Source organism: Aspergillus flavus, chromosome 2, assembly GCF_009017415.1.
Source record: "Aspergillus flavus chromosome 2, complete sequence".
NCBI classification, from domain to species: domain Eukaryota; kingdom Fungi; phylum Ascomycota; class Eurotiomycetes; order Eurotiales; family Aspergillaceae; genus Aspergillus; species Aspergillus flavus.
This window is the reverse complement of record NC_092409.1, coordinates 5,638,830-5,665,131: the sequence shown is the minus strand read 5'-3', so window position 1 is coordinate 5,665,131 and position 26,302 is coordinate 5,638,830. Positions and strand designations below refer to the sequence as shown.

The 26,302-nt window shown below is 49.7% G+C and overlaps 9 protein-coding genes across 9 annotated transcripts; 4 read left to right on the top strand and 5 right to left on the bottom strand.

Annotated features, from left to right (window-relative positions):
• Window positions 1-47: 47 nt before the first annotated feature.
• F9C07_2278296 (uncharacterized protein) lies at window positions 48-1,225 on the bottom strand. Its single transcript, XM_041285017.2, has one exon. It carries the CDS (start codon window positions 1,076-1,078, stop codon window positions 119-121), a length of 960 nt encoding a protein of 319 aa, XP_041143634.1. The 5' UTR covers window positions 1,079-1,225; the 3' UTR covers window positions 48-118.
• On the bottom strand, window positions 1,226-2,897 carry F9C07_2278295 (putative high affinity zinc ion transporter). Its single transcript, XM_041285016.2, has 2 exons — window positions 1,333-2,897; window positions 1,226-1,282 (listed from the first exon to the last, which is right to left on the bottom strand). The coding sequence occupies exon 1, from the start codon at window positions 2,548-2,550 to the stop codon at window positions 1,483-1,485; it is 1,068 nt and encodes a 355-aa protein (XP_041143633.1). The 5' UTR covers window positions 2,551-2,897; the 3' UTR covers window positions 1,226-1,282; window positions 1,333-1,482.
• A 1,325-nt stretch (window positions 2,898-4,222) lies between these two features.
• F9C07_1348058 (pectin lyase fold/virulence factor) lies at window positions 4,223-6,395 on the top strand. Its single transcript, XM_071508006.1, has 3 exons — window positions 4,223-5,410; window positions 5,467-6,049; window positions 6,121-6,395. The coding sequence occupies exons 1-2, from the start codon at window positions 4,647-4,649 to the stop codon at window positions 6,047-6,049; spliced, it is 1,347 nt and encodes a 448-aa protein (XP_071364071.1). The 5' UTR covers window positions 4,223-4,646; the 3' UTR covers window positions 6,121-6,395.
• A 1,650-nt stretch (window positions 6,396-8,045) lies between these two features.
• Window positions 8,046-10,100, top strand: F9C07_1917 (putative C6 finger domain protein; the record flags this gene model as incomplete). Its single annotated transcript, XM_041290343.1, has 5 exons — window positions 8,046-8,174; window positions 8,302-8,653; window positions 8,757-9,124; window positions 9,173-9,307; window positions 9,360-10,100. 5 exons carry the CDS (start codon window positions 8,046-8,048, stop codon window positions 10,098-10,100), a joined length of 1,725 nt encoding a protein of 574 aa, XP_041143631.1.
• Window positions 10,101-10,315: 215 nt separating this feature from the next.
• Window positions 10,316-12,306, bottom strand: F9C07_2278292 (uncharacterized protein). Its single transcript, XM_041290333.2, has 2 exons — window positions 11,594-12,306; window positions 10,316-11,406 (listed from the first exon to the last, which is right to left on the bottom strand). The coding sequence occupies exons 1-2, from the start codon at window positions 11,866-11,868 to the stop codon at window positions 10,740-10,742; spliced, it is 942 nt and encodes a 313-aa protein (XP_041143630.1). The 5' UTR covers window positions 11,869-12,306; the 3' UTR covers window positions 10,316-10,739.
• A 788-nt stretch (window positions 12,307-13,094) lies between these two features.
• F9C07_2278291 (fungal-specific transcription factor domain-containing protein) lies at window positions 13,095-16,472 on the bottom strand. Its single transcript, XM_041285004.2, has 2 exons — window positions 16,297-16,472; window positions 13,095-16,245 (listed from the first exon to the last, which is right to left on the bottom strand). The coding sequence occupies exon 2, from the start codon at window positions 16,184-16,186 to the stop codon at window positions 13,694-13,696; it is 2,493 nt and encodes an 830-aa protein (XP_041143629.1). The 5' UTR covers window positions 16,187-16,245; window positions 16,297-16,472; the 3' UTR covers window positions 13,095-13,693.
• Window positions 16,473-17,640: 1,168 nt separating this feature from the next.
• Window positions 17,641-23,139, top strand: F9C07_2278290 (alpha-L-rhamnosidase). The gene is made up of 5 exons (XM_041285015.2): window positions 17,641-18,245; window positions 18,293-18,610; window positions 18,682-20,566; window positions 20,617-22,269; window positions 22,322-23,139. Exons 3-4 carry the CDS (start codon window positions 19,451-19,453, stop codon window positions 21,490-21,492), a joined length of 1,992 nt encoding a protein of 663 aa, XP_041143628.1. The 5' UTR covers window positions 17,641-18,245; window positions 18,293-18,610; window positions 18,682-19,450; the 3' UTR covers window positions 21,493-22,269; window positions 22,322-23,139.
• On the bottom strand, window positions 21,784-22,770 carry F9C07_1921 (oxidoreductase; the record flags this gene model as incomplete). Its single annotated transcript, XM_041290332.1, has 3 exons — window positions 21,784-21,984; window positions 22,044-22,269; window positions 22,322-22,770. 3 exons carry the CDS (start codon window positions 22,768-22,770, stop codon window positions 21,784-21,786), a joined length of 876 nt encoding a protein of 291 aa, XP_041143627.1.
• F9C07_2132815 (sugar transporter) lies at window positions 23,140-25,638 on the top strand. The gene is made up of 12 exons (XM_071509120.1): window positions 23,140-23,753; window positions 23,804-23,923; window positions 23,972-23,990; window positions 24,036-24,225; window positions 24,285-24,331; window positions 24,382-24,436; window positions 24,502-24,620; window positions 24,667-24,933; window positions 24,981-25,102; window positions 25,152-25,324; window positions 25,378-25,571; window positions 25,619-25,638. The coding sequence occupies exons 1-11, from the start codon at window positions 23,686-23,688 to the stop codon at window positions 25,479-25,481; spliced, it is 1,284 nt and encodes a 427-aa protein (XP_071364070.1). The 5' UTR covers window positions 23,140-23,685; the 3' UTR covers window positions 25,482-25,571; window positions 25,619-25,638.
• Window positions 25,639-26,302: the final 664 nt, after the last annotated feature.

The window sequence follows — 26,302 nt, the reverse complement described above, 5'->3', positions numbered from 1 at the left end:
AACGGGCCCACTTGGACTCGGCTTTCTCGGTACCAAACGAACCAATAACACTCTTATTGTTCGGTTGCCACTTTTTCCCCAAGGAGGATATCAATAATTCATTATTCATTACCGACGACTAATCATGAACGGCCCGACTCAGCTGCCACCACCACGTCATCATCCTGATCAAGAATTTCTCGCCGAAAAAGTGAAACGGAAGCGGTAAAGGTCGGTGGAACGCCCATCCCAGCCCCTCGCGAATTTGCTTCTCCACCGCCCTCCGCCAGTCGACGTGATGCGCAAAGTGAAAGGGAAAGTGATGTTGACTCACTGTCTTGATGGTGCAGTCGATATGGGGATGATCCTGCAGCTCAATCTGCGGCTGTAGAATATGTGGCTCCAGACTCTCAAGGTCGATTTCTAAGCGTACTATCCCCGTTCCTGTAACCTGTCTCACATGCACTACGAGATCATGGTTCTTGCGGTCTGGCTTTTCATGTACAATGGCCAGATCGATGAGCGGCTCATCGCTGTGCACAAGGTCCAGCAGGTGCATTCTCTGGTCGTCCGGTGGTCGGAGATCGATACAGAAGTGTCCTTCGAAGATCAAATTGCGCGACTGAGGTTTGGAGTAGGCCATCACTTTTGTAAATCGGAGCGGCTGTTCCACGACAGCCAAGGAATGAATGACCAGTTTCTGAGGGGATGAATCTTCGCTGCGTTGGGCCAGTCCGGCGTTGACGTATTGAACGATCCGTTTACAGATCTGGCGTTGGTAGAGGTGCCATGCTCGCCCGAGGACTTCGTTTACCCATTCTACGCTTTCACCACGCTGTAGGACCTTTTGTGAGTGGTATCGACGGAGTTCGTCTCGGATGGCGCGCTCGATCCGTCGAACGGATACTTGGTAGTGCGTGCGGCAGAAGGCTAGGATGATGAGTAGCCAAACGAAACGGAAGTTCAGTCGACAGAGTGTCCAGGATGCTAGACAGCCGACGATGATCAACTTCGATTCTTTATAGGTTTGTTCGATGAAGTCTAGGGCTTCGTTGAGAGTCGGAGCTCTTTGCGTAGCTTGGGGGCTGTGTTTGCCCATGGTTACACAGCAGATGTATAAATTATAGTGTTGTCGATGGTGAACTCATCTGAGTGTGGGAAAAGGTATGTGATAAAAACGACTGTGATCCATGGCCGGGGGCCGAGCTGAAGCCATGATTCCTAGACGTAGAGAGAGGAGAAGGAGAGAAAGGCGGTGGTGAAGGCTTAATATACGCACGTCCATCATGCATGAACTGTCCATCTGCATTCAAATTAGGCAGTCACCATGTTATATTACCGATACATACGTACAACTGGTCGTATTTGAAGAAAAGGGTGTGTAAAATTCGTAGCAAACTCTCTCGTTTCTCTGACCCCACCTGACTAGTCCGCCCTATTTGTTGTCCTCGATGATCGTCGCCTTTCCTTCAGCTCTCCTTTACCGATTCTTTCGCATTCTTTTTACGCCCACTTCCCAAGTAATGCCATGATCCCCGCTCCCAACAACATGCATCCCACCATGACAAACAAATGCGATCTCCTCTTTGTCCGGTCGGGATCAAACAAAAAGTCCCTCGCCAATAATTCCACCAGTCCACTATAAATCAAAACCCCCGCAGAAATCGCATCCAGCACACCCTGGACGATCATCGCCGTCTTGGATCCCGGGTTATACGACGTCCGCACCCCAAGTCCAATAGCGATAGAAATGGGCGTCGTTAGTCCATACAAAAGACACAGCACCCACGGCAGCCACCGACGGGATCCAAAATGGAGCGCTGACATACGCGCACCAATCCCTAGACCTTCAAAGGCTTGATGAAAGACCAGAACAGGATACAGAGTCGTGAATTCTTCGCCTGTCACGCCCAGGTTCAGACCAATTATGACGGAGTGGAATATGATTCCGAACTCGAGGATCAGGAAGGCTGCGATTTCTTGTCGGAATGCCCGCTCGGAACGTACCGAGGCCACTTCCGTGTGAATGTCGGTGCTTTTGCGGATCGGCGTGCCGGACTCCACGGCATGAGATGTACTGTCTGAATCCGAAGCGCAGGAGTGTGTGATGAAGGCCTCTGTGGCGTCGTCGTTCCGTTGGACGCCGTATTTGTACTCTACGTATACTTCGGCGCCTAAGTCCAAGAGGAAGATGGTTACGACGGAGACGAGGACTATAGCCGCACACCATGAGTAGTCTCCCCAGTGTCCGGACACTCCGATACATGAGTTCGGGCCGATGCTGCTGTATGCGGGATCCAGTAGGTGGATGAACGCTGTAGCAACTATGACGCCTGTGCCGAAGTATCTGGCGAAGAGGTAAACATGGTAGGGGATCTTCAACCCCGGAGCTCGTTTGGCAATTACGGGGAACACGGTGAAAAAGGTTGAGGTGATGAAAATAACGAATATAGAAGATATGCGGGCGCCGAGGTGGCCGTTGTAGTCATTCTCGGACAGCGCCAGATAGCAGAGGATGTCCGCCTGGCTAGCCGTGTCGAGGTCAACGTTGTGAGCATCAAAGGAAGACATGGTAGCCGCGAGAAAGGGCGAATGTTGACCCTTAGGAGCATTGCCCTTCGCTCACCGTTTTATACAATGTGCATGAGTACCTTGGAGCATATGCACATCATGTACCTTACAAGGTCCTTGGTGGTTTGACTACCCAGAGATTGCTGTTACCTTCTGGACTGAGACCAAGGTAGACAACGAACAGACCTTCGTAGCTGATATGGTAATCAGTCTGAGGTAAGCCCTCGCGGAGGACTGCATCCGTCTTGTCCTTTTGGCGATGTACGCGTACTCTTGACTTGTCAGATAAGGTTACAGACACTGTATTAAAATGCCACGAAGGAAAATTACATTTACATGTTTCAAGACATTTAAGTAACACCCAATGCTACGACAAGCTTTTTAATAGGCCTTAATGCCATGAGGTCGGTATATAATATTTTTACCTAGTGGGGACAGTGGAGATCCTTCAAGGTTACATTTCTTGTAGAGGATCCTTGTATCCTTGCACAGAGTACCGACCATTCATCGCTCCGAAAAGCTCTCAATCCCGATGCGCCTCCGTACCCCAGCGAAGTATTCCTTTCATATTAATATTCATCCTGCACTTCCCCTCCTTCTACCCTGATCTGAAAAGGCCAGTAGTTACTAAAGATTGCTTCTAGCCAAATCTTTTCTATATCCTTGCTGCATTCGCATGTCCTCCCTCGGCCAAAAGTCAGCATTGTATAATGCATCCAAAACACCGAGATTACATACTGTGTCATCCATTACTCAATGAAGGCAGAAAGTGACTAGTGCTGGGACAAGGACATGCACCGCTTATATGACCTCAAATCTTGAATAAGAACGACCGAGACTCCTGAAAATGGCCTGACCCTTTAGAACCTTCCATGAAATTCCCTCATTTGGTGATCTTTATCCCAAAGTGCTGGGCAATTAATTCTGGGGACACTCATATGAAGAGATCGGCATAGGATCCAGTCGCTATCCACCTTATATCCACCTCATACCGTTCGTTGAGGGATTGGGCCTCGCCGGCTAGGTACTCTCCATACGTGATCCTATCTGCCAGATTTTCTCACCATAGCAAGTTCTACCGATATTTAGGCAAGGCTAGGATTGCAAGCTCTAATAGAGCAATTTGTCGCATCACTCATGTTGGGCGAACAGCTTAATCTCCCTTTCGCGATCACCTCCGTTGGTTGGTGGCTTAACTTGCTAAGCACAGCTGCAGAGATAATTATGATCGCTGCCAATCCATCCATAGCAATGTGCCACACCCGTTGCGCACTCCCGGGGTTGTGAGGGATTGATTGTTCTGGGACCTAAAGAGTGGGGTGAATCTCAGTCAGTTAAAGATCGGCAATGCATCGCCACCCTTGTCCTCCATGGAATGGATATCTATGCTTATACGGGCGGCCTCAGAGAAAAGGATGCTGTTCAAATGGACCAGGCGTATCTAACCTAGCGGATTGGGTCCAGTGCGGGCGGACCAACTGCTATTCTAACTACTGAGTGTACTCGCCCTGACGATCTTCCACTTTTCTCCACCAACACAATCCCAATGTGGAAATCATAGGCAGTCCCTGACTCGAGACAACCACCATGTTATCGCTCATGCCTGGTAATAACAGAGGACCTGCTCTGCCCTCTTGACACTCTTGATCACCTTTTATATCTACAGTCAGTTAATTAACTGCACCTTAAAATATCAAGAAGTACTGCCGACAGGGACACAGCAAGAGTGATCGACCGGGAAAACTGCAGTACAGGGAAACATTTCCTTTAGTCCACCAGCCGGTCCAGTTTCACCATGCAGCACGTTCCATCAATCTCTAACAGGGTCCGCTTGGCGGTTTAAGGATGCTATATTCTGCGCAATTGGTGGAGGAATGTTCTCGGTAATTTGAGAGCAGTCGTCATTCTACCAGTGCAATCTCCTATGGCAGCATATAAATCCACAATCATATCCATGGATACCCTGAAAGACTGCTAGTTTACACTCCCTTTTCAATCTTCCCAATTTATTCCTCATATCAAAACTGCTGGTACAGTTTGTTTCTGTCGTTTAAGTATTGAATCTGCGTTTTCTGTTGGCCATACTCCCTTTCGAAATGGTCCTCCTCCATCCTCTCTTGACGGCAGCTGCCCTGCTGGGTGCATCTGCCCGGGCCCAAAGTGTGGTCGGCACTCCGTTTGGCTTCGCCAGCGGAACCACTGGCGGTGGTAACGCTGCTCCTGCGGCGCCCAAGGACACCAATGAGCTCAAGGAATGGCTAGCCGACCCTAACCCCCGAGTGATCGTGATCGACAAGGAGTTCAACTTCATCGGTACTGAGGACACTTGTACCGACTGCGAATGCTGTATCCCGGACTCCAACACCTGCGGCGATGCTGGCCAGAATGCAATCAAAACCGAGGGTTCTGACTGGTGCGGTTCCTACCCTGCTACGACGTGCACATACGACAATGCCGGTCTTGAGGGCATGGAGGTCGCCTCTGACAAGACCATCATTGGTGTTGGAGACGCTGGTGTGATCCGTGGTAAGGGTCTGAGGTTGGTAAATGGCGTCAGCAACATCATCATTCAGAACGTTCACATCACCGAGCTGAACCCCCAGTACATCTGGGGTGGTGATGCTATTTCGCTAGATGGCACGGACAAGATCTGGGTCGACCATGTCAAGGTCTCCCTGGTTGGCCGTCAGATGTTTGTAACTGGCTACGAATCTAGTATGTATCGCGGGCGGCAGAACCAAACGTTGGTCAGACAAAGACTTACCAAATCAATAGGCGGCGGCGTCACTGTCTCCAACAGTGAGTTTGATGGTCAGACTAAGTGGTCTGCCTCGTGCGATGGACACCACTACTGGTCTGTGTAAGTGATGATAATCCTAAGGCTGGACCACCGCAACGGGCACTAATTACCTACAGGCTCGGCTATGGCAAGGGCGATCAAATCACTTTTGCTAACAACTACATCCACCACACGTCTGGCCGTTCTCCTAAGATCGAGTTCGATAGCCATTGGCACGCATACAACAACTTTTGGGAGAACAACAGCGGTCACGCCTTTGACGTCGGTGAGGGGGCTAATGTACTTATTGAGGGCAACGTTTTCTCCAATGTCAAGACGCCTATGAACCCCGAGGATACGCCAGGCTCCACTTTTGCCGTGAACGCTCAGGACGCATCTTCCTGCACCTCTGCGCTCGGCCGTCCTTGCATTGCCAATGAGCTGACCAGTTCCGGCGAACTGTCTGGCAATGACGAAGCTGTTCTCTCTGGCTGGCCTAAGGGCGAGGGTGATACTAAGGCCATGACCACGGATAAGGTGCCCTCCTATGTTAAGGCCAACGCGGGTGTCGGCAAGCTGGGTTCTGGCGGTTCTGGCGCTGCTTCCAGCAGCGCTAGTATTACTCCTTCCCCTACCTCTAGCGCGATCCCATCTTCCAGTGCGACTCCATCCTCGTCGGCTTATGCCAGGCGCCATTACGCCCGACACCACCATTACTAGGTAAATAAGATCCTATCTTTGATGCTCCACTTAGAACGTCGCTGACCTTGTGCCCTAGGGGAGTCTTCAAGGTCTCCCCAACATACTCGTTTGTGCCTCGAGCGACCTACAAGCAACTGCAGGGATGTGTCGATCGCATCGATGCGAGTCTTTGTACATTGTTCACTCTGTCGCGCTGTAAGGGCTGTCAACCAGCGTGGTACTATTATTATCGAGGCATCTGGGACTCCATGGGAACCCACGGAGTGATGGTTGTATATGTCATGGCCTGTAATTTAGATTTGGTGATTTAATAGAAGCAGTACAGCTCGGAAGCCTCCATGCTCTAGCTGTGTGAATATTATATTCCACTTAAAAATCAGAACACTCTACTCCGTATATAATTTGCGGTTTCTTACAACACGTGTCTACCAGAAACTCAGTGACATGGGTGGTTGGGCATTCGTGACGCGAGGGATGTAACGACTGCTACTTAATATTTGAAAGGGCAGGTGATCGGCTCGTGTCTTGCAACAACCACTTCCGTCACCCTTCAACCCCCAGTCACTCATGCTGGATCCCAAACGTGCAGAAACTATTTGTGGGGCACAGGGTAGCTGCTTTGTCCAAAACCGAACATTTTTATTGTTTCCCGATAGTACTCCGAAGTCTGTCCGTCCGTACAATGCAACCCATTCCTTCGGGATCTACACGATGCCATGCCTGCATCCCCAGCCTTGTGATACCTAACCAAGACTGGTTGACAGTATGAACAGTGAGGCTTTCTTTGCAGACAATGACTTTATCCCAAGGTATCTTCGCAATCGAAACGCTGACGACCAAATAGTCACTTGGCAGTTGATAATATCTTTTTAGGTGTTCCCGGCCGAAAGGATCCCACCATTCCAAGCGCACCGTTCAGCATTTCCGTTGCTCACCCGCAAGGGAGAACATACCACGCCCGCAGCTGTTATCGACGGAAGGAGGATTCACGGCATGCCAGTTGAAACACAGTGTGCTGCAAAGACTGCGATAAGCTTTCGGGATGATCACGCTGCAGGAAAGGCAGCCATGCTCAGCATGGAAGTGCTGATTGACGAATGAGCTAGCCTTTCAATCCATCCAGACCGTGAACGCTGCCTGATGGCTTTTGAGATGGATCGCATGTCTGTACCCAGTCCTCCAAATAGTCTCCTCCGACCGAGGTGGTTGATTCGAAAAAGCCAAGCTTTAACACCGCCTCTGGGGACGATCTCCAAGACTCCAACGGATGAACGAGCTAAAACGCCGATCACCTGCAAGTCGCTCGAAGGTCTGACCCTCGAGGATGCCGGACCCTTCGTTCCCCCTAATAATGCAGTGAATTATTGGAGAGTTACTGAACATGGCACGACACGGGAAGCAGTGATGTACACTGGTATCCAATAGCGTGCAGACCTGGACGCATTTTTACGTGATTCTGCACCAATTATTTACCTGCAGATACGAGTCCAATTTTTTTTTTTTTTTTGTTCTTTCCTGTGATGACATGTCACCAGCGCCGGAAGCGCATACGTTTTGGAGTCCACCAGCGATCGATCCACCGCGTCCGCCACGGACTCAGACCCCTGCAACGAACCACTGCTTGAGGAAGCGGTCCCATGGTCTGGAGAAATTGGTTGACATAATGTGTGGAATTCTTCAAAAGATAGGCTTTCGGTGTACCATGGATCCACGATCGCATCAAGCAACAGGAGCGAAGGAATCTTGACTGGGACCTGTCTTGCCTGTCAGGTCTAGTCGTCATTCGGTGTCTGGATTCTCCAATTATTTCGCCAGATCCACAAGTGACTGTGCATGAAGGAGCCCAACTAGCGTGCGACCTAAGGTAGAGTTTACGCCCCCATCTCTTACTAACTGCCCCAATAGCCTTTCCGTTGCTTTCCACACCATAATTACTTGGGCGGCGGCTCGGTCCATTTGAAGAGAGCTTCTTTTCACCGAACAAAGCCTTTCGAATCACAGCAATCTGTATACCATGAGCAGCGAGTATGGCGACCGGCAGAGCAATGATCAACCCAACCCGAATTTGACAGCTAAGCTGGGGGCGCGAAAGAAGATCCGCCCCACTTATTCATGCTTAAACTGCCACAAACGCAAAGTCAAGGTAAATTTCCACATCTGTCCAGGTTCTTGGTGGCTTCGCTGGCCGTTGCAATTTAAAGTGCAGCGCCCTATTGGGCTGACACTGATTCTCTGACGTTTCGACTAATAAGATCTAATTGGTTCTGCAGTGCGACCGGGTGAAACCATGCGGTGCCTGCTGTCTTCGGGGAACGCCCTCGGAGTGCGAATATGGAACCAGCAAAAAGGACCGACACTATATCGAACAATCCGCCCTGATCGAGAACCTTATGCAAACATGCGAGAGTCTCAAGCGGCAGCTCGCAGAGGCCCGTCAATTGGCCCACCTACCCCCCGTAAAAGCTGAAGAAACCGGCAGTAGCTCTTTATACCAAATTAAACCCAATGACAGCGACGATGCTGAAGGACAAGGTGACCAGGCAGCGCATCCCAGACATACACGATATTCTCCCGACCCTTCAGGGGTGAGTACAGGGGATCGTACTGGGTCGCAGAGAGAATGTATGTACCCTTGATCCGAATTACAACCGTAATTTCGACCGCCACAGCTCTGTCCTAATTGGTCTCGCTATGTTGTCCACCAGTATTAATCCTCTGTCTAAAGCTTCCCCCACGTCATTATCGCGCCAAAAAGCGATCTTAAATGACCCGAACCTTGCCTCCACCGTGATGGAGTTGTTTGTCGACCGACTGATCCGTAATTTCAGTCCCGACGACCACCGGAAATACGGTGGCACCATTGCCTTAAGGGAAGCATCGGAGATGCGGATGATCTCACCCATGCTGTGCAACGCCTTCGAGGCGACCGCGCTTACATTTGCCGGTCGGCGCGACGGTAACCGGTCAGTCGAGCTAGCGGGACATGCCAAATACGTCCGAACGCTCCGGCAACTCCAAGCTGCGCTATATGACGCCGACGGGAACAAATCTACCGAGGTCCTCGTAGTGGTGCTGTTGTCGACTATCACAGAGGTAAGTTACGGCCGCTGTATTGGGTTCCCTGTGCTCACGTCTTCCCAGGCCTTCAAGCAAACGTCCAAAGACTCTATTTTCAGACACCAGCTCGGCGGCTTAGAGCTTTTACGTACACGGTCAGCTTATCGACATCGCTATGGAATTGAGCGCTCTCTATTCGTTGATCTTCGGCTATATTGGGTATGACGGCAGATCTTGCTACAGTTGCTAGAGACTAATACTGGGCATTCAGGTCACGGCAGCACTGGTTCATCGTAAACCGAGTTTCCTGGCGTCCAAGGATTGGTTGACTGTTCCCTGGGCGGGCGATGCACCGGCCAAGGATATCCTGCACCATCTCCTAGACGTTGCAGTTGATATTCCCGGTTATCTTTCTCGGATCGATGAATTCGGCGCCATGGTAGACAAAGCAGCCGCATGCACGTTCGAGCTGACCGGGATGCAGAGCTCCATTTGGCAGCAAGCAACCGAGCTTCAGGCGCGCCTAGATATGTGGAAAGCCGTATACGCCGACACATATCCTTCGGGCACGGCATGGGAAGTGCACGACACCGAGTCCAAAGACGACTTTCCGGTCTTCCGATATCGCAACACCAGCTCCATGTCTGTCACGGTCGCCAAGGTCTTGCACTATCCCGATATTCTTTTGGCAACTTCGATGTGTTTCTACTGGGCATTGTCACTGGTCGTGTCGGCCTCGGATAGCGGCCTCGTCAGCGTGCTCGGCCCGCAACAGCGGTACCAATTTGCATGCGACATCTGTCGTAGCATGAAATATTACATCAACAACATCCCGGGGTATCTGATGTCCCGGATCATGTTCGTTCTCCGCACAGCATTCGACGCGTTTTCGCCGGGGATGATCGAGAAGGAATTCATCGCGGAGTTATTTCAATATATCGGGCGCAAACTGGAGTTTCCGGTGTTTTCGAACAAGTGCACGTCGTCGGCAGTCAAGAGCGAATCTACATGACATCAACCTTTTTATTTTCATTTCAAGATTCCCCGATTTACACTGTCCGAGTTACGGTCTTATGAATGACGAATGTTGGCAATCTCAGGTGGCGCATGCAGGGGCAATTATTCAGGTGTTTGGGAGAGTAACACATGTCAAATACATAGCATATTGATTTATACCATGACTATAGCATAGGCTATACAATATACAAGACACCAATGATGTCAAGTCGGCCCCATCCAGACGGAGTACGGAGTCAACGGAGTAGAAATACGACGGAGATATCGCCGACGGCCCCGCCGTCGGCAACCACAACCCCAGTCGACTTGGTCTTCACATCCATCCACAGAAAAATCCCAAGGGATCCATCCATCCATCCGCCGTAGGCATAATCATCCTCACAGAGATGATGCGATCACTATCCATAGAAGATGGAAGACTAGAATAGATTGTCTCGGCCAAGCCCCGAGCACCGCACCACAACATACTCCGGAGTAGCGTCACGTCACGCCGCGTAGCGTATGTACCATAGCGCATAGCGTACTCCATAGAGTAGTCACTAGGTAGCTGCATACCAAACCACAGTAAATTAAATACCGCAATAATAGTATGGCATGATTGATTTAATTTCTTCCCAATCAGATATGCGATCATTCAACCACCAACCCTCACAAACGCCTCCCCCATAACCCCCGCCAACGGATCAGGACAAATCGTAAATCCCCCGGACGAGTCCACCGGTAACCAATTGGAGGTGAAGCGCGTACTGCCATCGGGCATTTCTAGGGGTGTGAATATATCTTGATCTTCTTCTTCCTCTCCTTGAGATTCAGATCGAGATTGTGATTGTGATTGTTCTTGATCCCTGTCTGGAACGGAAGAACGTCGGCGTTTCGGGTAGAAGGAATCTTCCTCGGCCAAAACGCCGACCGAGAATTCACCCTCCCCACCACCCGGTCGTGAAGGTATCGTGTAATGATATGTGTGGATCCCCTCTAGATCTATTTCGGTAGACGCTTTCCGTTTCCTGGCAGTGGGATCGTTGTAGTCATAGTTGTTGTAGATTGGTGTATGGGGTGGGGGTGTCCGTGGTCCGAAGGAGATGCTGTCGGTGTCGCTGGTGGAAATGGATATTGTGTCGGAGGGATTACTGTGGGAGCTTGTGGGTGAACAGGGTGAGTAGAGGGCGTTGTGGGGGGAGTTTGTGGTTGTTTGTGGGGTTGGGGTGGTCATGTAGAGGGCTCGTTGGGTGGCTTGGTAGGTGGTTGTGCGGAGGAGGGTGTTGATTGTATTTTGGGTGTGGATTGGGTCTTGTGGGTGGCTGTGGGCTTTTTGTTAGTTGTCTGTTTTCTTTTCTTTTTGGTTTGGGGATTATGTATGGGTATGGGTGTGAAATGTAGGGTAGAATGAGAATCAGGACAAGTCCCATATCCCAATCCACCACCCCAAATCACCAAATACCCAAAACCTCAGAAAAAAGAAGATTAAAACCCAGAAAAAAAACATACCTAGCAGTAATCTCCTCCCCCTCAAACCCCAAGTCTAAGCCTCCCAACTCCACCAAATCCACCGGATAATTAAACCCAAAGTCATTCGGCACGGGGAAATCACCCGAAGGTTTTCCCGGCATGTCTAGCAGGTTCAGGTCCCACGGCGCTTGGGACTCGAGTATGCCCGGCGCGAACACGTCATTGAGATTGAGGTCGAGGTCGAGGTCGGGGAAGGGGATTTCGTTGGTGTAGTTTGGGAAGGTGAAGAGGGGTTGTTGGTCGTGGGTTGTCATTTTGGTGCTTTTGGTGTTGCTTGTAGCTTTCGTGTGTAGATTTCTGTTTGCAGCTTGTAGGTTTGCGAGGGTGTATGGCCTCGATTTGAGGAGAATTAATGTGTAGGTGAATGTGTAGAAACAAGGGGTGAGCTCATTCACGGAAATATCGATTCATTATAGGTAGTAGGTAGTTAGATAGGTATGCTATGCGATAGCAATAACCAGCTTCATCGACACAGATCTAGCTGTAGATCTAGCTGTAGATAGATATAGGTATAGATAGGTATACAACCAACAAGTTCAAGTCAAGACCCCAGTCCGGGGGAAATAGCACACTTATACATCCCATCTCATACAATCATCCATTCACCGAAATTAGTAAATAGTCCCTACAGCCCCATCGGCAAAATACAACCCCAATCCCAACCCCGTTTAATTTCAACCCCTACCAAAGACAAAAGTAAAGACAAAAAAAAAACCATGCCGATCACCTGGCCACATGGTTATGTCACCGTCTGAATCCAGGTCCTGGTAAATAGTGAAACCGTGACTAAATTCCCCGGAGCTTAACAATTTAACCGACATTTTGAGTTTCGTTTCCCCGGATTTTTCATTTCGAGGTCTGTGTTCCTGTCGGTTATTTGGGGGTTTTTTAACCGAGGCCGAGTTTGATTGAGGTCGGCCCGTGCTGGGTTTGAGAATTGCGGAGTGGAGTCTGGGGTAAGTCTACTCGGGACGGGGTATTCACGAGGGTTGGAGAGTTGTGTATTGCATGATTACGGGGTTGGGTTTTCTGGAGATGAGGTCTGGGGTTATAATTATTATCACATGTGCATTGATTACTTTTACTTTGATTGTATCAGACTATCTTATTTGTTTCTAGCTTGGGGTTTTAGTAATATCGTTAGAAGAATTACTCTATACACATTGTACGTACATACTATACAAACACGATATCTCACTTCTACCCAACAATCAACAATCAACGATGGAAACTAAATACTGGATACTAGGGACTAGATATGGCTAAACATCGGAGAAAAGGAAATAACCTCACAGCTCAGTCCCATCTCGTGATATCCAGCATACACATCAGATGATACTACTTATTTCCCCGAAAGGAATCATATCCAACTGGTCCACCACATTCGGTGCCTGACGGTCCTTGCACACCTAACGAAGATCGCTACTTCTAACGGTCGGTTCCTTGATTCGATCTTCTGCAGATCTACTGGTGGAGATATCGATTCTGATCTTGCTTTTAATTTCACCTATTCTTTTTTTTTTTTTTTTTTTTTACCTGGAATATTTACCTGCTGAATTTAACCGAGCACGTGGAGTTGGGGTGTTCGGGTTAGGTTGGGGACCGGTGGTGGTGATATTAGCCGATGTGAAGACTGGGTGATTATCCGCTTTTGAAGAATTGTATCTTTTCTAGAGATGCTTTCTTTTTTGTGGAGATGAGTATGGGGATACTGATGGATCAATTCTTCCCTTCTTATAGTTATTCCTAGACACATGGATGAGGATATCTCAGTATAGACATCATTATTTTAATCATACTACACAATACTACACATACATATACAGACGTCAATATTCACAGCGTCGTAACCAATATATACACCCTAGCATAGCACGGAAGTCTGTAGAACACGTCTAACTTGAACATCCTAGCTGAACACCCTGTGCGCACGCGGTATGACGAGGCCAAGCTGCATGTCTACTGTATCCCAGAGGTCCACCATCCTGGATACTGCAGCAGCTGGGCCAGATCCTGCACACTGATAGGCCCGGTCACACAGCCGAAACCCTATCGGCATTGGCATGCAAGCCCTAATTTTTACAACGCTAGTCCGGTTCCCTTTCGTGTCCATCGGTAGAGGGCTAACACTGCCTTCCGCCGGTGCCGGATTTCGCTGTGATTGACAGGGCGCCCGCGCGCCTGAGCAACTGCACTGCGCATCACCTGCCGGAAGTTGCGCTGATACTCCGTGTTGAGCGTCACGACGCACGATTCCGTGGCGCGGATCATCACTTCACACGCGTTCAGGATGCCCTCGCCTGCTTCCTTCTGCAGGCGTTCGACAATCAGGAGCAGCAAAAAGCTGCCTTGCAATAGTTGGATGCCAAAGAAATATGGCATAAAACTAATATCAGGATCGAACCGGAGGATCTGGTCCACCGAGTCGGCTGCGTCTAGCGCATGGGAAATCGTAGAGGCAAATGCAGGTGAGGACGTCCAGAAATCTTTGTCTTCAATCAAAGAGACCGGGTCCCATTTACCCACAAGTAGAATATGCAGAACGTGCACCAGGTACGACGCATAGGAGATCACGGTTTGGGTATGCCAGGAATATGCTTGGGTGAGGGCGGGATCAACCCCATTAGTATCCGACTTGGGCGGCGGATATGCATACGAAAGTGGGGCCTCAGGATCCGAGGCTGTGGCCGCAAACGTCGTCAGGCTGGCTTTGTAAATCTCCAGTTGTCCCAAAACTGCATTGACATGGACATCCCACGCGTCTTTCCCATTCAGCCGCACGCCGAGCATCGGATGATTGCGAGACTGATTTAAATCAATCAACTCTCCAGTAATAGTCATAAGTGGCAAAAAAAACCCGAAGATAGAGTGGTCGTGGCAGACGAAATTCGGAAAAACGCGACGCTTATATTTGTCGCCAGAAAGTAAACACTGAGGCCCGTCGGGTCGAGGACTGTTGCTGTGGATATTCCCTGACTGCCAGGACCCCTCGTCCAAAGGCAAAAGTAGATCTTCGCTTTCTGCGTCCAGTAATGCCAATGGTCGGTTGTAGCACAACGCTAGATGCCGATCCATAATATACAATAACCACCACGCCCGACGACGCTCCTCGCGATGCTCTTCGGTGATCGTATTATGCATGTCATGGCGGTCACAGACACAATTCAAGCTCGGTCGGGTGGGGTTCGAGAAGTCAAAAAAGGGTCTGGTTTCCACGCCATTCCAACCCGGTAACGCATAATCGAACGATGGGCTCGACCCTTCGGTTTGAGTGTCCACATTCGGCAGCACCTCAATCTCCTGGTTCAGCTTGAGCTCACGAGCCAGGGTAAACGCCGCATGCCACCATCGCATGCTGGCCGCTTTCTGCTCACTCGATGAGATGATGGACGCTACATGGATATAGGTGATCACATCATCCAGCGACCCCGCCGGTCCTACCAGGCCCCGGTCATCCCCACCCCCTTCAAACGGATGGTGTACCGTGGTCGGGGGCAATTCCTGACCCACTGGCTCACTCAGAGAGGCACCCTGGTCTTTGAAAGACACATGGATCAACGGTCTCAGTAAACGGATGGTGAGTGCACAAAGAAACTGGCAGATGTTCTTCCGCTGCTGGGGCGAAATCGACAAGGCAAAAGCCCGGTCATCCAGCGCCGCTACCCATAGCATACTGGCTAACAGGGCCGGGGTGCTGGGGCGAGGCGCATCGCGACTGAGGAAAGAGGCTTTGCGTAGGATATAGGAATGGATATGATGGCACACCGGATGCATCTGGGTCGAAAAAGCACTGGTGAAATACAACTCCAGCAAATCGAAAACCAGCCTCCGGGGCAGGTTTGCATCCAGAAAAGGCATCAACGGCTGCAAGACCGGATATTTCAGGGAGGCCGGAGGGACTCCCGGTGTTTGGCCCGCCCCCGACACTTTCGCTCCTTGCGGCGTGGGACCGCTATTGTTGGACAAATCTACGCCACTCCATACATCAAACATTCGGGGAAAGGGTCCCTCCCCTAACCCTCCGCCCAAGAAATCGTATGAGCCCGGAGACACGTGTGCTGCTGCCAACCATTCTTCCGTCACATTGCCCCCTGGTGCCAGCTTTCGTGGGGCCAATGGCAGTTCGGCTTGCGAACGACGCTCATCAACACTGGGCGCGGATGCCGTCATCTCGTTCGTTCCCGGCGACCGGTGCGGAAAACTGGATGATGGAGAGCCGTTCGGTGCCGGCGTTGCAACAGCATCTCCTCCAGCATCCGCTGTCGAGGGTGCGGGGACACGTCCATTCGAAAGCGCCGCGGATAACTTTTCGGTCCCGCCATTGGTGTTGGTCTGCTTGGATCGAGCAATGCGACCTCGTTTCCGACGTTCACGAGTGAATTCACATTGAATCTCACTGCGGAGGCAGCGCGAACAGGGAAAAGCCCGGTCGCATCGCACGCGCCGTGCGTGGCAGGCGTCGCAGGCGATGCGGTTGCGTCTCCATTTCCGCTTGGCGGAGCTATTTTGGGGGTCATCGGTTGTGCCTTGTGTATTGCCTTGCGGCGCATCCCCCGACTGGGCTGGGTCCATGTCAGGTAGACATTGGTGGTGGTCGGTGGGATGAAAGAGGAGAGGAGATGAATCTTCTTCTGAGTGAGGAGTTAGCATGAGCCAAGACCTGGAGTAAAATGAAAAAGTACAAGAAACGGCCGGACTGGTGCCGGACAAGAAGAGGTCAACAGGAAGGAGAAACGATGGTCAGGTATATAAGTATAGGACAAATCTGGCGACTTCAATTTAGATAGAATAAAATAAAAAATAAAAAAATAAAAAATAAGAAAAAGAACATGACCCCAGCAAGAACAGGGGCCAAAAGTTCGGACGAAGCTGTGGGAGCAATTAAATCGCGGGGGAGAAATTGAAGGGTGACTTTGGCTTGTCTCCGCACCGGCTCCAGAAGCCTTGGGGAGGAAACTTCTCCGTCTTTTTTTTTTTTTTTTTTTTTTCTGCGTGCTCCACCTTTAACCTCGGCGAATTTAAATTGATTGGTCGTTCATCCAAGACATTCTGTCTTTGCGTTACGAATCTTTCACCACTTTTCCAACTTTCAACGCTGTTGAAGTCTATTTCTTCTTACTTGACCACAGTTAATATGTTCTCCAGCTACCATTTGACTACTACTATTTGTTTTAGGCAATCGGTGAATCCAAGGTTCAAGATGATCGGGTACCGGTTCTTCCTAGTCACTGCAAGTCTGCAACTAGTGATACTACTCGGAGTATAATAAAGTAGGGGCCGACGTGTCAATGGCAGGGTCCCGACTATTAGGGTTGACAACCCCTGCACGGTCATGTACCTTGGAAGAATCGATCAGTCCCTCTCCTCGAACATGTTCTTCGGTACTAACAACTGCAACTTCCCCTGAACACACTATATTACTATTTATATTCATAAACTCTTGAATGTCTCGGGTGAACATGAACCGATCCTTACCCCCAGATCTCAACTATGCCGAAAGATCTCAAGATCGGCGGCATCTCGTTGACCATCGTATGGTTCGCTTGCGGGACAACGGAGTGACCGAACTCACTCCTACGTAGTCCTACTATAATTACCTCTGGTCAGATATAGGCTGTGATCTTCACCCTCACAGCCTCCTCACAGTGGGTCTAACGGTGGAAGGTTATACAACAGTTCGTTTCTTTTGAAGGCCACTGGTCAGTTGTCCCAAAATGCACGGAGAATACGGACTACCCACTTTTTCTATTCAGGGAACATATAGATATTGTAGATTTTCCCACATCGGCCGGTGCTTGGCTCAAAACGATATTTGATCATTGCCACATAAAGCCAGAAGTTAGTGATCGTAGAAGATCCACTCTAACTAGATATATTTCTTTTATTCTACGGAGGTGTATACCTAAAGTGATCAAGCTCCATTAGTGATCTCACGTAATAACGAAAATCAAGTGGTGCCATCTCAGCCGGAGGTATTTCCTATTGGTCAATAGTCACGTGCTGTACACGAGTGTGATAACCTGAGGTACCCTTTACCGATTAATAACGAACAAAGTTATTCACCTTCCATACATGGCTACAACAACTATGGGACTCTGAATCCATTGGCAACTAACCATGGAACTTCAAGGTTTATCATCAACTCAATATACTACATACACAAGAAGCGTTATTGGGATACCACCAGTGGATACTGCCCGGCCAGCATAGGTCATATTCAAGGATGGCCACTATGAATACACCATAAGCTAAGATTCTTCCCTGTGGCCGGCACATGATACGAAGTATGCTTGAAGATTTCCTTTTGATATATGCTCACGTGCAATATTTCATAGTTTTTTTAGCCAAAACCATCACTACGGACAGCTCCAGCATGTCTCAAAGGCTCCGCGGTTACAATCATTCAGGGGGCATTGAAGTCCTAACTTCGCGATCCATTGTCCAGCTAGTTGAATCATTCACTCACAAACAGAAGTCATCAATGCCTTGTTTTCAAGTTATTAGGTTCGGCAGTTGATATTGCCCTTATCAACTCTCATAATACGCAATCCCTGGACCCATCATTATCAAATATCAAAGCAATTTCTAGAAGCAATTGCATCCATCTATGGATCTGGAACGGTATACGAAGGTAAGTTGAAACTCTATCTACAACTTCTATATACTAATGTAGGGTAGAGACTAGTGTAAGCGGTAGAAACGTTGTGTTTAACTGTAGTTACGTCCGTGGTGCAACGAAGAACTCGAGGCTCTCGGAAGTCCAGAGATTAAACCTTCGTCCATCTTGATGGATAACTGCTGGATCAGGGCTTGTCCGAGAACCCGATAAAGGCGGTAGAAGGGGTCGAATGGGCAGACGAGGAGATATGTTTCATTTATTTTGGTGGAGGCTCTCTTCAAAAGACGGCGTAGAGAGTCGAGACTAACTCAATCAGGGAACCTGGGGTGCCTGAGGTATTCTTTGGACACCGTCGACCTTTAGCGTGCGGTTGCAAGGTAAGTAGAACTATCCTCCTTTCACTCAAGCTACCTTCATCGAATATGCATATCCATGCTAATATTCATAGCATACGTGTTCATCTACCTTGGTGATGATGACGACTAAGGTTCAATCTCTACTATTCACTACATTATATCCTGCACACCAGGCACTCCTTGTTTTATAGAGGAGAGCTTTGAGTACCTATGCTGCAAGGGAAGGTATCGGAGGCTGCTCAGAAAGCGGCCAAACTTAAAGCTCTACTTGCCACTTCGAGATATGTGGGTAAAGCTTATTTCAGCCTCCCCAAATTGGTGACTATTCCAATATGAGGACATAGGCAGAGTATATTTAGTGCTCTCCTGAACAATAGCCACAGGAATCACGGATGGTCATTCTGATCTGTGTTGAACCGTCAAGGCGAGCTCAGATCGGCAGGGATATGGGTTGATTCCGGGATGAGAAAGCATCCAACTGCCGACCTGCAGAATGGTTCGACGAGACCATCAAATCAATCTCGATCGGGAGAACCTCGGCAACCCCACATCAATCGAGGGATACCCCACACGACGTCATTTTCTGGGGAAGAGAGCCCTTTCTCGAGACTCGGCCTGATGATCCCCCGGTACAGCTTTGTGGATTTTTGTCTTTCTTGGGATAGCATTTGCATTCGAAAAATGCGATTATACCTCTCGGCCAGCATTACCCCGAAATTCATTCGGCTTTCCCGGAACGACACCTTGGAGGAAACTGTTTCCCGTGACGAAGCATGGCTGGTTTTGCATTTAAACCTTTGCCTAGGCCAATAGGCGCAATAGCCAAGATTTGAACTTCATCCCTACACACCTCCGCACTTAATGCGTCTTCCGTGGTCCGCGTGGCTCCTCAGCCCAGGTCTCCTGGCTGTGGCCTGTTATGGCGTGCCTTACAACGAATACATTCTCGCCCCCGCATCACGACACCTCGTTCCCTTTGAAGTTCTTGAAGTTAATGGCTCCGTTACAGATCCCTCCTCTTTAACACAATCCACCGGTGGAAATGCTACATTCAATGGACCAGCTTCTGTGACGTTTGACTTTGGCCGTAACATAGCCGGCATTGTGTCTCTTGACATTGGATCCTCGTCTACACGCGATGCCTTCATTGGCGTGACTTTCACAGAATCTAGTCTGTGGATCAGCAGTCAGGCTTGCGACGCTACCGCGGATTCAGGTCTTGACTCACCACTATGGTTCCCTGTTGGTCGAGGAGCCGGTACATATACGGCAGATAAGAAACACAATCGCGGCGCTTTCCGGTACATGACTCTGGTCACAAACACGACTGCCGTAGTATCTGTCCGCAATGTCCAGATCAACTACACCGCCGCCCCATCTCAGGATCTCCGCGCATACACGGGCTACTTCCACAGTAATGACGAGCTGCTCAACCGCGTCTGGTACGCGGGTGCATACACTAACCAGATCTGTACGATTGATCCAAGTACAGGGGACGCATTGCCTTTCTTAGGCGTCATTAGCTCGGACAGTAACATCACTCTTCCGGAGACCAACCCTTGGTATAGCAACTACACCATCTCAAATGGTAGCAGCACGCTTACAGACGGTGCGAAGCGGGACCGTCTGATCTGGCCGGGCGATATGTCAATTGCACTGGAAAGTGTTTCCGTGAGCACAGCAGACCTCTATAGTGTGCGCACAGCCCTAGAGACCCTGCTTTCTCAACAAAGATCGGACGGCCGTCTACCCTACGCTAGCGAGCCGTTCCTTGATCTTGTGAGCTACACATACCATCTCCACAGCCTCATTGGCGTATCATACTACTACCGACATTCGGGCGACCGGGCCTGGCTATCGAAGTATTGGGGTCAATACCAGAAGGGTCTGCAATGGGCACTATCCAGCGTGGATAACACCGGACTCGCCAATATTACTGCTAGCTTTGACTGGTTGCGGTTCGGAATGGGCGGCCACGTAAGTACTCTATCCTCTTCACTTATATTCCAGGGAATTAACCCAAGCAGAACATCGAAGCAAACGCTATCCTCTATTTCGTCCTCAATGAAGCCCAGGAACTCTCCCAAGCAATCAACAACCATACCAATGCCAACTGGACCAAAATAGCCAGCGGTATCAAATCCGCCACCAACAAGAATCTCTGGGACGCAAACAACGGTCTTTACAAAGACAACGAAACGACCACTCTCCACCCCCAAGACGGCAACGCATGGGCCATCAAGGCCAACCTCACCCTCTCCACCAACCAAAGCAGCACTATCTCCTCCGCCCTGAGCTCTCGCTGGGGCAACTACGGTGCACCAGCACCCGAGGCTGCAGATGCCGTATCCCCTTTCATTGGTGGCTTCGAAATACAGGCTCACTTCCTCGCCAATCAACCCCAAAAAGCGCTGGACTTAATCCGCCTGCAATGGGGCTTTATGCTTGATGATCCCCGCATGACGAACTCGACTTTCATTGAGGGCTACTCCACTGATGGAACTCTCCACTATGCCCCGTATACCAATGATGCCCGTGTCTCGCATGCTCATGGTTGGTCAACTGGCCCCACGGCGGCGCTCAGTTTCTTCGCGGCCGGACTGCATCTTACAGGTCCTGCTGGGGCTACATGGAGATTCGCCCCGCAGCCTGGTGATTTGACTAGTGTGGACGCGGGCTACACGACCGCTTTGGGGCTCTTTTCGACGACGTTCAAGAGATCGGAAAATGGAGATTATCAGGAATTGACTTTCACTACTCCGCAAGGCACTACAGGGGATGTAGACCTGGCGGGTGCCGAAGGAACATTGGTCTCGGCGGATGGCGAGCGGGTTTCTCTAGTGAAGGGAACCGCAACAGGCATTACTGGAGGCTCATGGAACTTGGAAGTTGCAAGCCAATAGAACAAGATAAACTTTTTATATAGTGTTCCTAGAAATATCACTGCATGGTATCACCATCCGAGATTTACAGTGTACCCTCTACACTTCAAGTCCAGTTCAATGTGAAACACAAACATCGATCAAGACCAAGCAAACCATAACTCCCAAATCAAAAGTTGCATCCCAGTACACTAATCGAACAAAAACTGAAGTGAACCATATATGATTTTATCTAATGAATATCTATTCTAATAAATATAACCCATCTAAAAACGCCAAACCATGCCATCTTCACAAACTCTCATTCAATCATTAAGCAGAAGCACAGTGACCACCATCGACCCTCAAATCCGTTCCAGTCATCCAGCCACTACCATCAGCAAGCATGTACACTGTAGGCGCCTTGAAGTCCTCGGGAACACCCAAGCGGCCCAAAAGAGCACCACGCATCCAGGTCTCCTCGACCTCGGGCTTCTCCTTCAAGAGCGCATCGGTCATAGCCGTGCGGATGTACTAGATATCCCGGTTAACATTGCGAGCAGGACGATGTCTAAGTCAAGAATAGAACTTACACCAGCGGACAACGTGTTCACACGAATACCATACTGACCCCATTCCTGGGCAACAGAGCGACACATCTGGTGAACGGCTGCCTTGGAGGAGTTGTAGGCCGTACATGTCAGACCGCGGTTGGCGATCTGGCCGGACATAGAGGCGATCATGACGATACTTCCGGGGGTGTTTTGTTCCTTGAAGATACGTGCGCAGTGCTTGGCTGGGATGAATGTTCCGATGACGCTGTCTCCAATTAGTCCCTATTTCCCCGTGTCACAGAAGTAGATGGGCTCACTTGACATCCAACATCTTCCTCCATCCATCAATCGGGTAATCCAACGCAGGCACCATTTGCTGGATACCGGCGCAGGTGATCGCGCCCCGCAAAGGCATGTTGCGCTTCAGTCCCTCCGCGGCGATCTTCTCAAGAACGTCCTTTGTCAGCTCCTCGTTGGTGATGTCGCACTGGGTGTATGTTGCCTGGAGACCACGGGCAGAAGCCAGCTTCTGCACGGTAGCCCATTCCTCTTCGCTGGGGGTGGGGAGGAGGTCCAGACAGGCGACATCTCCGCCGGCTTCGATGACGGCTGCTGCGAGGACGATTCCGAGTCCGCGACCGCCGCCGGTGATCACGACTGTGCGGTTGCGGAGAGAGAAGAGGTCGCCGGTCCGAGCCACGGCTGGATTCTGGATGGATTCTGGGGCGACGGTGGTCGTGTTCTCGGGGACTGCGGAGGGGGCCATTTTTGGTGGGTTTGTGAGTTGTATTTTAGGGGATTATTGTGTCTGGGGGAGTAAGAGCGATTGATTGGAATGTTGGGGGACTCATATATATGTTTATCATGCTGAGATTTGGGGCGCTTATCCACGACTAAACTAGTAGGATGGCCGATTCAAACATTGAGAGGTACATGTATCATAATATTGCTTGGGGATGCTTATCCACATATGTCCACATGAGTTCTTTGGTCCGCCAACCGAAGATCAAGTACACTGCTCAGGTGGACTCGATACTACCCCGACCGATGCTTGTGTTTACCCATGGGGGTTATCCCACTAAAGGGCGCCTATATCCTCCAGAACAGGTAATATGGGGGAAGTCCGGGGCTGACGTGTGGATCGATTCTGCAGGCGCTAATGCCTACCCATTTAGGAAATCGGGCCGCCGAACCGAAGCGGACCCCAGCCGACGCACCGGAAGTTGACCGGCTACGGGACCAGGTAAACTACTGTCACTACCCCGGTATCTCGACCCTCTTCGGTGGAACTTGGCCCCCATGGCATATTCAGAGGTCTAAGCTCTTTTAATCTACCGGAGGGTTCTCTTTAACAAGATATCTTAAAGTAACAGGGCTAATAGTCAAGATTGTAGGCGGCAAAAGAGTGAATGATAGGGCTGAGTTTCACAAAATGGGGACGACTATACGAAAGTTTAAATGCCGCGCCATTTTCCATGTTACGCCTCCGAGAACCTTGAGCCCTGGGGCCCCGCAATTCCCAGGCCGTTGCCAACGAAAACACACGGAAGAGTTCAAGCTATGACGTCCGATTTTTTTCCGGGGTACAACGATATATAAAAGTAGAAGTAGTCCCATGAACTTGGATGTTTCTCCGCGGTAAACACGTAAGTCACGACTTGAATAAGGACCAGCGGTAACAATGACATTTCTTGTTGGAAAGCCGCTGACTCTGGCCATCACGGCCACTGCTGGCAGTGGCTTCCTTCTGTGAGACTACATTCAGGCCCAAAGTCAGGATGTATGTACTGACTGAACAGTTTCGGTTATGATCAAGGTGTCATGTCAGGTCTCCTGTCGGGAGACGCGTTCGTTCGAACATTTCCCGAGATTAACACCAACACGGGTGCCAATGGCAGCGCGACTTTGCAAGGAACTGTGTAAGTCTAACCAGCACAATCCTTTGGCTAGGGCTAACGAAGTATCAGTGTTGCCATCTATGAGATTGTGAGTCACCCTTGCCTTCATGTGGGCTAGGTCTGACCATTATAGGGCTGTTTCCTGGGCGCCCTCATGGCCCTATTTTGGGGTGAGAAGGTTGGACGTCGCATGTGTATCATGGCTGGCTGTGTGATCCTCTCAATTGGTGCTGCCCTGCAATGCAGTGCTTTCAGTATTCCCCATATGATCGTGGGTCGAATTGTGGCAGGGATTGGAAACGGACTCAACACTAGTACTATCCGTACGTACCTTACCCTGGCTATGGCTTTCGTGTCCGGCGGACCAGCTAACGTTCAATAGCGGTTTGGCATTCCGAACTGAGTAAGCCTGAGAGCCGAGGGAAAGGGGTAGGTCTCCACCTTCGGCGTAGGTTTTGTGCTTTACTTACGTGTTATAGCTCGCTATTGAACTGTGTATCAATATTTTCGGGGTCATGACGGCGTACTGGGTCGGTAAGTTCAGCGCAATATTCTGTTCCCCTTCTGTCTCTTTCTCTCGGCAATCTCTGACAAAACAGACTATGGCATGAGCTACGTCAAGAACGACGCCCAATTTCGCTTCCCTATTGCCCTTCAGATTCTCTTCGCTATCGTCACTTTCATTGGCATCATTGGCTTGCCCGAATCACCTCGTTGGGTAAGTTGCTCTTAGTCTATCAGCGATTCCTTAACTAACAAGTCAGCTTATTGCACATGGCCGAGAAAGTGAAGCCCGTCGTATCATTTGGTCTCTTCAACCCAACGCCCACAGCATCACGGAGGACGACGCAATCATTAACCAGGATGTCGCCGAAATCACACAGGCTATCAGGGAGGAACAAGCCGCTACAGAAGAGAGTTCGTTCATGATGGTGTTCAAAAACGGTCCCCAGAAGTTTCTGCATCGGACACTCCTGGGTATGGGCGGACAGATGATGCAACAGTTGTCCGGTGTGAACCTGATCACCTATGTGAGTAGCCGTCCATCTCCGAAGGACTCATAGCCTAATGCAAATAGTACAATACCGTTATCTTCGAAAAGTCTGTCGGAATGAGCCACAACTTGGCGCTGTTATTGGCAGGCTTCAATGGTGTGGCGTACTTTGTGTCAACCTTGGTCCCTATCTGGACGATTGATCGGTATGTTCAATACTGTTTCCGTGTAAGATGTACTTGGCTAATTTCACAGGCTCGGTCGTCGGAAGCTGATGCTTTTCGCTGTGATCGGACAATGTGCGTGCATGGCTATCCTGGCCGGCACAGTCTGGGATGGTGGTCATGCCGCAGGCCTGGTAGCCACTGTCATGCTGTTCCTGTTTAACTTCTTCTTCGGAGTGGGTTTGCTTGCGATTCCATGGCTCTGTATGTTCATCCTTTATTATCAAAACCAGATTCAGGATACTAATACTCGGCAGTGCCTGCGGAATACTCGCCGTTGGCCACTCGTACCCGATCCGCAGCATTGGCTACGGCAACCAACTGTACGTTTATTCCAGTTATCTTCAATGTACCGCGCTAATAAATCTAGGGATCTTTACATTCTTGGTGGTGGAAATCACTCCCGTCAGCATTGACAACGTTGGGTACCGCACTTATATCTATTTTGCAGGTATGTACTACCCATCGATATAGAATAATAGGCGCTAACAGTACCAGTGTTCAACTTCTGCTTCATCCCTCTCATCTATTTCTTCTACCCCGAGACGCGCAACCTCACTCTGGAACAAATCGACCACTTGTTTACTGGCGAGAAGGTGAAACTTCATTGGCACGCATCGATGGGCGTTGCTGGCGATGCGGAGCGTCGCGTGGGAGAGAAGGATGCCGAACTTGCTGGTGTCCAGCATGTAGAATAGATCGTTTAGTTTCTGTTCCGTTTGTGATATCGAAGGGCTTACAGCTCAGCGGTGCTATGGATTTAGTGTACAATAATGGAAAGTCTCCTTGGCATATTTTTACGTATATTCTTATACTATAATTACGCTTTCAAGGGCATGAGACAAAGTATATATGAAGCTATTCCTGTTTCAATATCCGACTGTAGAACCCTAATATACTCAGAAATTCCCAATTGCATCCTACTGAGCCCTAAGAGTTGCATAGTTTAACTAGAAAGGTTCTGGAACACATGGCAAAATTCTGCAGCACCACTAAGTTGTATCCCTGATTCTACAATAGCATACATCATCATACGACGACCGGATAAAAGTATAAGAATAAGTTCCTGGGCACCCCCACAGCAGAGATTTCAGAGGTCATCCCCGTGTTTTCCCCACATTTGATCAAACCAGGTGGCGGTTATCGGTTCCTAATCCGGTAATCTACCCGACTCGCTGTTGA

What these genes read in the sequence shown, in the direction of transcription:
- F9C07_1348058 (XM_071508006.1), top strand. Translation starts at nt 4,647, where the DNA reads ATGGTCCTCCTCCATCCTCTCTTGACGGCAGCTGCCCTGCTGGGTGCA. An exon ending in GGACACCACTACTGGTCTGT is followed by an intron (nt 5,411 to 5,466) that starts GTAAGTGATGAT and finishes AATTACCTACAG; the next exon opens with GCTCGGCTATGGCAAGGGCG.
- F9C07_2278292 (XM_041290333.2), bottom strand. Translation starts at nt 11,868, where the DNA reads ATGACAACCCACGACCAACAACCCCTCTTCACCTTCCCAAACTACACC. An exon ending in GGGGAGGAGATTACTGCTAG is followed by an intron (nt 11,407 to 11,593) that starts GTATGTTTTTTT and finishes AAAAGCCCACAG; the next exon opens with CCACCCACAAGACCCAATCC.
- F9C07_2278290 (XM_041285015.2), top strand. Translation starts at nt 19,451, where the DNA reads ATGCGTCTTCCGTGGTCCGCGTGGCTCCTCAGCCCAGGTCTCCTGGCT. An exon ending in GGTTCGGAATGGGCGGCCAC is followed by an intron (nt 20,567 to 20,616) that starts GTAAGTACTCTA and finishes TAACCCAAGCAG; the next exon opens with AACATCGAAGCAAACGCTAT.
- F9C07_2278295 (XM_041285016.2), bottom strand. Translation starts at nt 2,550, where the DNA reads ATGTCTTCCTTTGATGCTCACAACGTTGACCTCGACACGGCTAGCCAG.
- F9C07_2278296 (XM_041285017.2), bottom strand. Translation starts at nt 1,078, where the DNA reads ATGGGCAAACACAGCCCCCAAGCTACGCAAAGAGCTCCGACTCTCAAC.
- F9C07_2132815 (XM_071509120.1), top strand. Translation starts at nt 23,686, where the DNA reads ATGACATTTCTTGTTGGAAAGCCGCTGACTCTGGCCATCACGGCCACT. An exon ending in CATGACGGCGTACTGGGTCG is followed by an intron (nt 24,437 to 24,501) that starts GTAAGTTCAGCG and finishes CTGACAAAACAG; the next exon opens with ACTATGGCATGAGCTACGTC. An exon ending in GCTTGCGATTCCATGGCTCT is followed by an intron (nt 25,325 to 25,377) that starts GTATGTTCATCC and finishes AATACTCGGCAG; the next exon opens with TGCCTGCGGAATACTCGCCG.
- F9C07_2278291 (XM_041285004.2), bottom strand. Translation starts at nt 16,186, where the DNA reads ATGGACCCAGCCCAGTCGGGGGATGCGCCGCAAGGCAATACACAAGGC.